Source organism: Schistocerca cancellata, chromosome 1 (assembly GCF_023864275.1).
Source record: "Schistocerca cancellata isolate TAMUIC-IGC-003103 chromosome 1, iqSchCanc2.1, whole genome shotgun sequence".
Taxonomy (NCBI): Eukaryota; Metazoa; Arthropoda; class Insecta; order Orthoptera; family Acrididae; genus Schistocerca; species Schistocerca cancellata.
The window spans coordinates 768995441-769008599 of record NC_064626.1 but is presented as its reverse complement, the minus strand read 5'-3'; the positions used below and the strand labels follow the sequence as shown (position 1 = coordinate 769008599).

Here is a 13159-nt window from a genome sequence, read left to right as displayed (position 1 = left end):
TTGTGAACACGTTCTGCTATGGCGTTTGTGCAAACTACTTCATGCTACTCCAGGGACGGTTACTTCAAAATGGCCACAGCCCATTCTTCATCTACCTCACTTAATGTCCCCGTCGATGACAAGCTTGATGTCGACGGGACATTAAAAACCTAAGAAAAAAGTCTCTCTAACACCTCGTATTTCTGTTCTGTACGGCAACAGTGTGAAACATGGGACATGGCGCCGTTGAAATCTATTGAAAATCTTTTTATTTTCGTGATGTTCCTTAATCCATCGAAAGGAAATTTGATTTTTTTGACTTTACCACCTATGAGTACAGTCGGTTCCCATAAGGCTCAATAACCTTACGGTTGAGAATGTTTGCTATATTTCATTGAATAGTCTTTCAGCAAACCCCGTTCTCTTGTGCAGACGGTTGCTACTTAATGGCCGCTGTCCAGGAAGCCGCCTTCACCTGCTGCTCTGTTGCAGATACGGCGCGGGCTACGACCTGGCGGCGCGGCGGAAGAACGCGACACGCGAGTCGACGGCGACGCTCAAGGCTTGGCTAAACGAGCACAAGAAGAACCCGTACCCCACCAAGGGCGAGAAGATCATGCTGGCCATCATCACCAAAATGACGCTGACGCAGGTGTCCACGTGGTTCGCGAACGCGCGTCGCCGCCTCAAGAAGGAGAACAAGATGACGTGGGAGCCCAAGAACAAGACGGACGACGACGATGACGCCATCGTATCGGACGGCGACGACAAGGATAAGGACGACCTGCTGCTCGACGACAAGCTCAAGGACTCGCGGAGTTCAGACAAAGGTGAGTTCTCGGCTAACCCGCGCTATTATTTTCTTAATTCCACCCTTGTTGCCACTACCAATGTGAGATCATCAATTGTGGGGCCCCATCTAACGTCATTTTTCCCCTTGTAACAAGTACGATGTACCATAAAATGTTCGAATAACTACACAGATCGTGAAGCACCAGCCAAGCTGTGTAGCATCCATCACCCATCGCCCTTCTGAAGGTGATTCGCCACATAGAATTAAGAGTGTGCGGTTTCAAAAAGTCTCGCGACAGCTCAAGAGAACGGAGTCTGAGAAATAGTGAAACTACGGTGACTACTGCTATGATTTCAGCGTGACGTCGCCAAAATGATTGACATGAAACATTCACCGGATCCAAAAGTGTGTAAAATAGAGCCGCAACAAGAATTACTCTCATTGACATCATGTTGGTTGGCCAACTCACAACCAAACTACGATGTTCGAACCTCATTTAGATTCGCGGTATGGTACAGACCAGTGTCTCACTACAACCTAACGGCAAATACTTACACTTAGTGATAGGCCGCTTTGCACAGGTCACTAACCATTTACGTCCGGATGACTTGTCTGGCGTATCGGTAATTTTGTTTAATGAGCACTGCGTGGAATTGCGATTAAAAGTAAGAGAACAACGACGGGTAACTGAATGTCCTCACTTCGGTATAAATTACGCAGTCGAAGCAGAACACGCCGCTTGCTTGCGCACTGCAGCGCCTACAGGCGTGAGCGGACTGCCCAGGCGCAACCCGCTAAAAACGTCAGCTTCGCATCATAGGCTCCGCGGCGATTTATTTGACGACGAAGCGGTCGCGCCAGTGCGCTGCGACTATCAAAATACTTAACTGTACGTTACTGAGAGCAGACTTCACATCAGACGGAAAAAGGCGGCGAGGGACATTAATTTATAACCTGTATGCTAGGAAAATGTATACGTGTATGTACAGATTCCTTCGTGTGGCTCAACGTCAGGTGTAAGTGTTTCAATCGGACGGCACTTTGAAGAATTAGGTCTCTGTAGCCAGTTAGCTAACGGGGAAAAGACGACCTGCAATTTAACGCGGAATTCGAAACATGTTTCGTTTGCGGCGAATCTCGATTTTATTGAGAGGTAATTGGCGGTTTAAAATAAAAAAAAAAACATAAAGATTCGATCCCACGACGTTTACGTTATCATGCACACACTTTACCAGTAGATCACCAAGAGCAACTGAGAGTCAGCTCTCGAAAAATGACGCCATTTAGGACCATGTTCTAGGCGCTTCAGTCTGGAACCGCGTGACCGCTACGGTCGCAGGTTCGAATCCTGCCTCGGGCATGGGTGTGTGTGATGTCCTTAGGTTAGTTACGTTTAAGTAGTTCTAAGTTCTAGGCGACTGATGACCTCAGAAGTTAAGTCGCATATTGCTCAGAGCCATTTGAACCATTTGAATGATTATAAAAAATCCGCCTCGATTGCAAAGAGAAACCTGATGTTGACCTAGTTTTCGGCGCGGATAACCACGCCTTCTTCCGCGCCGAAACCTAGGTCAACATCCGGTTTCTATTTGCAATCGAGGCGGATTCTTTATGATCATTAAATTATTCACGAATGCTGACGTGCAGGAATGTTAAAAGTTCTCAAAATAAAATTCCGCTATGCATTTTTGTGTCATTCGTGTACGAAGGGTTAAGTATGAGATCGAAAAAAAAAGTTACGTAACTGATAATTTCTTTAGTCTATACTTTATCCAGTGCTGTGGCATTTTGTTACGGCTCATGTAGCGGCTTGCTACGGGGATTCACCCGATTACAGACACGTAGCTGCAAACATCAAACTGTTTTTCGCAAGTGATAATAAAAACGTTGACTGCACCCCTTAGAGTGTCATATTGCTCAGCCGTAAGTATCAGGGATAAAATGATGTCAGAAACGTCGCTCGCGGAATGCTCTGCCGGAATTAATTTCCCCTGTGGATTTGAGTACATTGGGGAAACAACACGTGTCGGCACCGAAGTGCCAGCGGACTCCCGTGCCGGTCCGTGAGTGTCTCTGGGTCGCGGCCCTGTGGTATTCACGAGACGGGCCCGGCTTGCGGGCTGGCGCCGGGGCTCGGCCGGCGGCAATTCCGGAGCAAGCTGGCTGGCGCCACCATTGATTGCGGGCGGCGCGCCTGCGCACAGCCGGCGTATGGCGGCGTTATGGGGCTGGGGAGGGCGGCTGCGGCCGCGGCTGACCGCGCGGTCTGCCGCAACCGCTGCGGCCCGCCCGCGCCAATTCCCTCTTACTTAGCCGGCGAGAGCTCCTGAAAACTGCGAGAGGCCGGCGCTCCGGTCACGAGGGCTGAAGGGCTCCGACAAAACACGACACGAGCGTTCTAGAACCGACACATCACTTCCGGGCTTCTCAGTACCCCACTGAGAATATTCGTTCGGAGCGCGGCATTGTGAAGTAGTGGGGCACGGACTGTGGGAAAACCGGAACAGAAGAGAACAGAAGCATATGGGATGTGATACTACAGAAGAGTGTTGAAAGTTAGGGCCGGCCGGTGTGGCCGTGCGGTTCTAGGCGCTTCAGTCTGGAACCACGTGACCGCTGCGGTCGCAGGTTCGAATCCTGCCTCGGGCATGGATGTGTGTGATGTCCTTAGGTTTGTTAGGTCTAAGTAATTCTAAGTTATAGGGGACTGATGACCTCAGATGTTAAGTCCCATAGTGCTCAGAGCCATTTGAACCATTTAAATTGAAAATTAGGTGGACTGGTAAGGTAAGGAATGGGGAGGTTCTCTGGAGAATCGACGAGGAAAGGAATGTATGGGAAACACTGACAAGAGCAGGACGGTAGCATATCTGTTAAGATGCCAGGGAAGTTGAAGACGTAGGTTGCAATTGCCACTCTGAGATGAAAAAGTTGACACAGGAGAGGAATTTGTGGCAGGTCGCATCAAACCATTCAAAAGGCTGATGACTAAAAAAAGAAAAAAAAAGAAAAGTACCACACTGTCCCGTTTCCGTTTCCTCTTACGCAGTATGTCTGCGATCACTGTGCTGAAGAGCCATCTACGTTTCAGGCTTCAGTCGCGGAGAACTGTCGGTGCACATTCACGAGAGAAACCCTAGGATATCTATATTTTCAGCGTCTATTGTCCTGACTGCAATGAACGCACGCAGAACTGATACGAAAACTTCACCTCGTAAATGTAGCAATGGAACAAAAACTATACGTACCGTTAACACATTGACCAGTTGAAGTTTTGAAAGAAAAAATGCTCCCAAGTGCCATGATTAGAAATTCTGTAGTTTTGTGAGAGGCTCAAGCCCAGTAACGTATGAAAGGCTCAAACTATTACAAATAAAAATGTAGCACCATATGCAGTCAATAGATGGCACGTGGTTTAAGAGCAATTGCTGTTACCATATGAGAGGATTTACGTTTCGCGCGCTTACTCCTCAGTGATTGATAAAAGGACGAAGGCAGCAAATGTTTGTAACTGTTAGAGTGAAAAGAAACGACGATTTAATGAAGAAATTACTGTGGCAGCAGTGAGAAAAAAAACTGGAAAACTGAAGAAATTAAGTAAGAAATGTATTCCTGTAAAAATTTCTTTCCCTCTGAAAGAATAGAAAGGAGAGAGGGGAAGAGTTAAAAGGAGGGACGAAAAGAGTAGAAACGAAAGCAAACATAGAGGTGGAAGAAAAGAAAGGACACAATAAAGGGAACAGGGAAGATCTGGGCAGAGATGAGAAGTGATGAGATGAGAGAAGCATGGTGCAGAGAAGAGACGAGGAAAGAGGAGAGGAGTACAAACGATTACAGTTAAATATTCAGAAATCTTTATTTTGTTTTTTACAGTCCACTACCATATGTAATCACTCTTATTTCTCACGCCTCACCATTTGCGTTTGTATTTCGTCCGTTACCGGAATACAACGAAAAAGAGTTTTTCGGCCTGGTACAGTCTTGGCACTGTTATAAAATGCAATTCTGTTTTCGCTATTCTCGTTCGTGTTTATCAAATACGTAAGTCAAGTCAAAATTCAAAATCCTAACTGCTCTTTTCTTCTCCTGTCTGCTTTTTCTTCTCTTTTCTTCTCTCTTTTCTACTATTTTCTTCTCTCCTTTCTACTTGTCTGCTTTGTTCTTTCCTTCTCCGCTCCGCTCTTCTCTTCTGTCCGCTCCGCTCTTTTCTTCTCTCCATTCTACTTTTCTCTTTCTTTTTCTTCTCTGCTTTACACACCCTACTCATTTCTTCTCTCTCTCTCTCTCTCTCTCTCTCTCTCTCTGTCTGTGTGTGTGTGTGTGTGTGTGTGTTCTGTAGCTGTTGGGCCGCATTGCTGCTGGGTGCAGTTCATCGGCTGTTCGGCCGCAAGTTACAGATTGGCGGAGAGCGGCGCGCCGGTAATTCTCATGCTAATTGGCCGCGAATTTGCATCGCGCTTTTTAATTACGGGGCGCGATGCGAGGTCGGCGAGAGGGCGTACCTGGCTACAACGGCGCTAACACGGCCGCCCGGAATTTACTGCGTCCGCTTAACAAGGCGGACGAAGAAATTACCAAATTGTACTTTTATCTTGTCGGCTGTAATGAGCGTGTTGTAGGGCTGGCCAATACCCTGGGCTCGATAAAGGCCTAAGTATAAGGTGCCCTCCGGCGATATGGCTGCAACGAGGCCTTAACGGGGTGCACGCCGCGCCTCGCGGAACTGCGATTAATCTGAAATTATTTTTGCCGCTCTGGCTGTGGCATGGCGGACGGTACATTATACCTACAGGAGTCGACCAAGGCACTATCGCATGTTGTTTGGTACGACGGTTTTCATGTACGTGATAACAAACTGTAATGTTGCCGAAAAATCCTCAGCTCGCACTGAAGGGTAAACTCGGCGCCTTTCTCATTCCTTTTCGTGTTAAGATGGTTTAAAGATTATTGTTAATAATGCAGAAAAGCCTTCTCAGTTACTTCAGTTTGATCCATGATTTACAGTTACAGGCGTGACTGTATTGATTACATAAGCAGTACCTTTCTCACAAACTTCCTTGTTACTCTATATTGCATAACTAATGTCTGGTCCAGCGGGTCAGTCTTCAGCTTTTCACACCATTTCCATTGCTCGTGAGGGAAATGAGTTCGTAAAAAATTGCTTTGCTGTCGCTAAGAGCTTGTACGTTACATAATGTAAAACGTGGGTCAAAGAAAATGGGGGATAAGAGGGGAAAATTAGCGTAACCCTAGGAACCTACAGAACCGATGAGAGAACCACTTCATTTCATCCAAGCAGTGCAAAATTGATAGTCCAACCACTCGTTATTGGTTTTTTTTTTAAGGAAAAAGTAGTACAGTAACAGACAGGCACACACAAGTCCGTTCCTGAGGACATATCATTGATTACAGATTAAATTACTTCAAATTCAGCCATTGCGCAACACACAATGAACAAAAAGCTTCACTAAAGACATAAAAGCATCGCCGTACTACATAACACGAAGACAAAACTTTGGTTTATCACATTTGTCAACTATTGCATTCTATGCTCAACCATGCGAACCTTGAGTGGTGATGTTCTATGCTCCTCACTGTTGACCATTTATTGATTTTATATTAGTTATTTCATCACCCCTAGTGAGTTTCTCGAGCTTTTCGCATTTTCCTCTTCTTCGCTATGCTTTCCTGAAGCTAATTTCACCGGAAGATAAGAAGTCCTGCACTTCTTTTTTCTTCGTTAAACCTCCTAATTGGTTTCATGTGACGCACTACAATTTCACTTCTTCTGCTTCATCTTTTATTTGTTGCTTACATTCCTCTCCAGTTTCTGTGGTTCACAGCCGCGTCTAGTACAGTGGAAGTTACTCGTTGATGCATTAGCACAAGTCTTATCATTATTTCCCTTTTTCTGCTTGTTATTGTACGCATCTTCCTTTCCTCGCTGATTGTGCGGATAGTAGTCCACACATGGCTGAATAAAATAAAACACGAATATTTGTAACTGGAGTTGTCTGTTATCACAGCTTCTGTGTACTCCTATCTTAGCATTTCGGAGTCAACGCGCGTTGACACCTGTGGGAAACGTATTTCCACAGAACACGATGGGACACTGAACTAGATTCCACCAAAACACCTGCTTACTGCCCCATCGAACGTCGTACTGCTCATCATGCTGTATTTTTTTTATCTGTTCCATAATACAGTACAGTTTCAACCTGCCTCCATGTCTTGGCTCAGTTGAAATGAAGATAGCGCTCGTTCTCTACCGATTAAAATAGAAAAATACTTATTCGCCTGCTTCTACCGTTGAGTAAATTAATGTCTTTTTGTCTGTTTATGCGCCTGAATTCTGTTCTTATTGTGGACACCAGTGATACTAGATATTTGCTTAAATGACATATTGTTCGCATCAAAATATACGACTGCGAAGGATGGTTCGGTGACATTCGCAGCTTACTTTTTTCTGTTCCATAACTGCCTGTTAGTAAAAATAATGCACCTTTTCAGTTGGCGTGTTGGAGTTTTTTCCATTTCAGTGAATGTGTCTTACACGGATTCATCTTGAGAGCAGAGATACGTGCTTTTTCTGGGCACAAAGCACTGACGCAGACTCTGAATAATTGACAGACAGATACTGATTGCTGTTTTCGTATTGTGAAGGATCTGATTTCAAATCTCCGTCGGGTCATGCTGATTTGTAGTTTCTTTGCATTCTCCTAAATTATTTCGCCCCCTTGTCGGGATAGTTCAAAAATCAGGCCACAGACAACGTGCTCCACCATCAGAGTTAGTTCTACCTCTCTAAAGACTTTGTCCTTCTAATACTCACAGACAGAGCACCTTAATTTGACTACGATATGGACAGATTACTAAATGATAGCGTTCTATCCTCATTCCTTTGCATTTTGATACCATCGTGTTTCGGTTATAGAGTAGTCAGTGAAATTTATTTTATTTATTTATTTTTTAACGGGTGCTTTCCTATTTCTGGTCTTTCCTTATATCTTAGAAGCACTGGGTGTAGAAATTCACGCTGTCGGCATTCTCTTCATCCCATTTATTCTTCCTTCTGCTTCTTGACGTCTGTTCGTGAAAGTTGAACAAATGTCAACCATTCAATTTGACGTACAATTTCTGTGCTGATTAAGGGGTCTCCTGTTTCCTGACAATATGTTAGGTTGTGCAGAATTTGCGTAGAGTGAAGGAATTACATTTGATTGTTCTGTCTTTGTATATAATTGTATAGAAACTTTATTTGTGAATTACATGCAAAGAAACAGCAGGATTAGGCGAAGATTCGAAATAAAATGAACTTAAAAGTAATTGTGTGAAATTGAGTGAAAGTCATTTTCAATAGTCCTGAAGACTACGTAGGAGAGCCCCATGTTCCTTCTAAATTTTTGCAGGGCTAATGGAAATGACTTATCAGTGGAAACTGGTTGGGCTGTTGAACCTTTTACGCCAGTGTCTGACAGTAATAAATTGTATTGTTGAAAAGGAATGTGCTCGCTGCTGCCCTCGGGCCGTGATGTGGCAAACACGAATACGAAACGAAATGACCTGACAATGCACGCGCCGGTCTCTCCGGGGCCGCGACTTAATAAAAACTAATTACGGGATGATGTAGGCGCCTCGGGCGACAGTGGGGCAGACGCTTATTTAAAGTGTCAGCGTGTCGCCGAGGAGGAGCTTCGCTTAGCCTAATAAGGCACGCACGTCTCGGCACGTTACACGTTAGCCGCGGCGCAAGATTAACAGCGGCCCGGCATTAGCCCCGCCATAACCCTAATGGAGACGGCGCATTTCATTTAGATAGCCCGGCCCACCTCGTGACGGGCGCTCGTCTGCAGTGGCCCGTCTTCCCTCATACCTACGCTTGCCTTTTTCTTTCACAGACGGCTGCTAAGGAGAAGCCCGGCAGTTACAGGATATCTTAAACTATCCAGACAGATTTTCTTCCAAGGCCTTAGATGGAGCAATAGCTCTGATTTATGCATTCGGTGCTCTGTAGCTCTCACGAAACTCCTGAACTTCATTTGCGATTACTAAAATGTCGTCATCGGCTGCTCATAATTTATTTTAAATTTATTATGCCACACTTGTATCCGGCAAACAGACGGTTTGGCCTAAGTTACTCTGTGGACGTACACGTGCAGTATCTGACTCGAAGTATCCGCCTGTAAAAACTTCCGCCCGCTCTTCTCGGATTTTGATTTCACACGGATGTGCTAAACAACTTCATAACAAAGCTGATCTACTTCAATCGAGAGGCCATTCTTGCACAAATAAGCTAGAACGCCCTCTTCTATGACGTTCATATCAACGCAATTTTTAATTAACCAGCTGCTGACTGCAGTTGTCGTGGCTCGTAGGTATCCTGAGAAGAATGCAAAAGAATTACTACTTCCTTTTGGAGTCAGGTGTGAGGGCAGTTTGGAAACAGTCAGTACGTTTTCTTATCCTCTCGATCAATGTTGCTTCAAGGCGGCAATTACGGGCAACAGTACATATCTAGCACCACGGTCTGCGAGGGAGGATGGCAGGAGAACGTCTGCGAATGAACTGGGGTTGGTGAAGTCGGGTTGTCACTGACGAAGCGTTTTTCTGGAGCCCGACGATCGTCGTTGAAGAGCGTGGAGACGGCCGCATCCCGACGCACACCTCGCGTATTGAGTCCCACATGTTCAGGAGGTGGAGGAAAGGCACATGTTGGGCTGATATCACGTACGCTAGAATCCAGAGATGAAGAGGCTTGAACAGGATATTCTAGCTGGGGGAGTTAGGCCAAAGCAGTCTTCGGAATGAAGCCCACAACAATAAGAATGTCATGTTCAGATGTTGGACGCATCTGCTCACTATCAACGATAATTTGAAGCCTGTGTAGCATCGGGACAGGACCCTTCAACTTGACCAACAGCCTTACAGGGAACATTTTGGTGCTGGAATCCTTCTCTATATACAGTCTCTTGAACACCTTCCTTCAGGAAGGGGGAACCGACCTGATGTTCTTTGATATGTTGAAATGAACGCTACTGAGCGTGCTTCTGACCTACTGAAACCTACAATGTCTCGTCTCAAGAACCCACCTCACACGCTGGATGGCCTCGGAAGGGCCGCCGTTGAGCAGCGGGACAAGTCTGAGCAGCAACGTTTCGGCCACCTTCTGGACAGCGTGCCAAGTAAGGTCCAAGCACGTTGCAATGCTTCTCCAGCAGATTTTAATTTCACCGATGTGCAAAGACGTGCTCATCGGAACAGACGACCCTTACTTCTTGTTTGGCTTTTATTTCACGGTAAATTTTCAGAAGTCTTACTCTCTTCCTCCCTGCTCACTTCGAATTTTAACACACACACACATACACACACACACACACACACACACACACACACACACACACACACACACACATGCAAGTGGTGCAAAACTTATTTTTAGAATCACCCTGATGTTAGTGACGTAGGCGGGGAGTAGCATTTGAGATTTAACACCTCTAACCTTTGTTACACCTGGATGGCCCATTTGCGAAAAAAGAGGGCTCCTTAGAATTACTGTTTTGCCGGGGTTCCACCAGTAGGGTAGTGCATGCTAGATAGCATAAGGAGTAGAGTAGAGATGTCGGGGCGGCGTGAGGCAGGCTGTGGCTGGTGTGTCGCAGACGGGCTGCACCACGTGAAGGCGGAGCACGCGCTCGACGAGGACGACGAGCTGGACGAGCGGCGCCACCACCACGCGCACCAGCAGCACCACGCGCACCAGCACCTGCTGCACGGCCACCACGGCCTCCTCAAGGACGAGCTGTCCAAGGACTGCGGCGTGCCGCTGCCCGCCACCAAGCCCAAGATCTGGTCGCTGGCCGACACGGCCGCCTGCAAGACGCCGCCGCCCCCGCCGCCCGCGGCTCAGCAGCCGTGGCTGGTGCCCGCCACCGCCCCCGTCGGCGCCATCAACAGCTTCGCGCTGCCCTCGCCGGCCTCCTCCGCCGGCGCCGCCGCCCCCTACTCGCGCTACGGCGGCCTCATCACGGCGCCGTACGGCGGGGGTGGCGGGGGCGGCGGCGGCGGAGGGGGTGGAGGCAGCTCGTCCGGCTTCCCCGAGGTGCAGACTGACACGCCGCCCCAGACGCCACCTAACATGAAGCTGCCCAGCGTCGCAGGTACGGGCGCTTCTCCTCCCTAGGCCCAGGGCTCTTCCACTTTTACTCGCTCGAAAGAATGACAGCACTACTTGAATTAATGTTACACTTTCTTGGGTACTGGTACCGCGTCTTTCTTGTGAAGCCTTCTGACACAACCTTTCGGTCTTCTTGCTGTGACCTTCTTCCAGAGACTTCTTTCATTTACATTCCTCCTCCTCGGTGCAGGCTGGCAGCTGACAAATTAAATCTCTTCAGATACCGCAACATAATATTTATGAATCCATAGATATCATAAAAGGTATGTATGTTCCATCTATTCTCTTAAGCTAATGGAGCGATTTCAACCAAACTTGGTATACATACTCTTAGTGTCAGGCAACAATCGCTGAGAGGGTAAGAGAGACCTGTCTAACATTCTTCATGAGACATGACGTCATAGACAATGAGATGCGTGAGAAATTGCTGCATCATGCATGAAATTGGGAAATTTTAATATATTTGTTCTTTACTACCAGGACACTCACACAGTCAAGTCATAATACGGAAGCCCCTACACTTGGCAGCGCTTTTGTCACCTGTCAACTGCGAAACGCAAACGGCTGTAGACGAAAAAAGTAGCCCTCTATTAAGCTATGAAGAGGCGGTGGCACAGAGACGTTTACAAAATCGCGTTATAGACACGCGAAGCCGCTGCACCCATGTTTCTCAATTTGGATACTGTATTTAACCATTGTGCATTAGGCATATTTCTTTGTAGAACTGTTTCATAATTTCGACGATGTTCCGTGAGTGCAAAGAAGTGAAATTTTTTCGATTGTTCAGTACAGGCACAGTTTTGTTTTTCATTGTTAGTAGAAAATTGACAAAAGGAATACCCAGAACGTTAGATCGTAGCCAACAAACCACTATGTCTTTAAGGGACTGAAGCACTCATTATAATCAGAAACAGAGGCACTGAAGAAATCCAGGAGACAGAACGACTGTTAATGAAGGAAAATTTAGGCCCAAATTATAATGAAGAAGGAACATACAGTAAGAGAGCAAATAAGGCAATTGAAAAGTATATCAACCTCAATAATACTATGATATGAATAAACGCAGGCCGCAGTTCTACGGGAGCCCGCATCTCGTGGTCGTGCGGTAGCGTTCTCGCTTCCCACGCCCGGGTTCCCGGGTTCGATTCACGGCGGGGTCAGGGATTTTCTCTGCCTCGTGATGGCTGGGTGTTGTGTGCTGTCCTTAGGTTCGTTACGTTTAAGTAGTTCTAAGTTCTAGGGGACTGATGACCATAGATGTTAAGTCCCATAGTGCTCAGAGCCATTTTTCAAGTTCTACGGGTGTATTAAAAGACTGGAACCAGAGTACGGATTTCTTTAAAAGTAGCAATAAAGGTGCAATAGAGACAACGAAATGGATAGATGCAGCAAAAGATGACCTGCAGCAGGCAGAAATAATACAAGTGACACACCAGGCAGAAAAAAAATTATTACGTAGAAGGTTCAGGACAAGACAACTGACCTGACAGGAAATCCAGGAAGACCGCAATAACTTCGTTTGACAGCCTGCAGTCTGATGTACCTGTTACCATTAACACAGCAGAACTCTCTCTCTCTCTTCACGACACTCTTCTGACAATGAGCCACTCCTGTTGCGCAATGGTTTCAGCGAGTAACGACATGTGTTACTTACTTTCTAAAGTCCCTACGTATAATGTGGGCTGTCGAGAGGATAAGGGAGGAATAGTAATGAAAGAATTTTACACGGGAATTTCCAACATGCTCTGCAGTGACGTATTCTTTTTTTCTTCTTCCTCACTTTTTCATCTTCTTCATTGTGTAGCCATGGCTCTGTTTTTCTTTTTTTTCCGAGCCATTTGACAGGAAAGAAAGTAAATACTTACTTCATTTCACCATTTAAAAATAGTGTTTAAATTCTTCAGGCCAACAAAGAAATTATAGTTGCAAGCGTAAGTTCAAAGTTGAATGCATTCCCAACGTTCTCGCCTGCGGAATTTTCTTGAACAAAACTGATATACAGTGTGTGTGTGTGTGTGTGTGTGTGTGTGTGCGCGCGCTATATCACAGTTCATAACGTTACTAAATAAAATTTTATTTGCCGTAATGATGGAAAAGCCGTCTTGCTCTAACAGATCTGAGTATCTGCATCTGTCGCTCCTGTGGCTAAAAGAATTTGAATGGAGTGATTCTCAATGGTTTTTGTCATTCTTCTCCTCGCGTTACGTTTCTCG

General features: G+C 46.1%; 1 protein-coding gene across 2 annotated transcripts in view; it reads left to right on the top strand.

Annotated features, from left to right (window-relative positions):
- LOC126186917 (homeobox protein araucan-like) overlaps nucleotides 1-13159 on the top strand; it is a 323994-nt gene that overhangs the window by 285229 nt on the left and 25606 nt on the right. For both annotated transcript variants that reach the window (XM_049928252.1, XM_049928251.1), the window contains exons 4-5: nucleotides 472-809; nucleotides 10432-10929. In XM_049928252.1, coding sequence (XP_049784209.1) covers nucleotides 472-809; nucleotides 10432-10929 — 836 coding nt within the window. The remainder of the gene's footprint in view (nucleotides 1-471; nucleotides 810-10431; nucleotides 10930-13159) is intronic.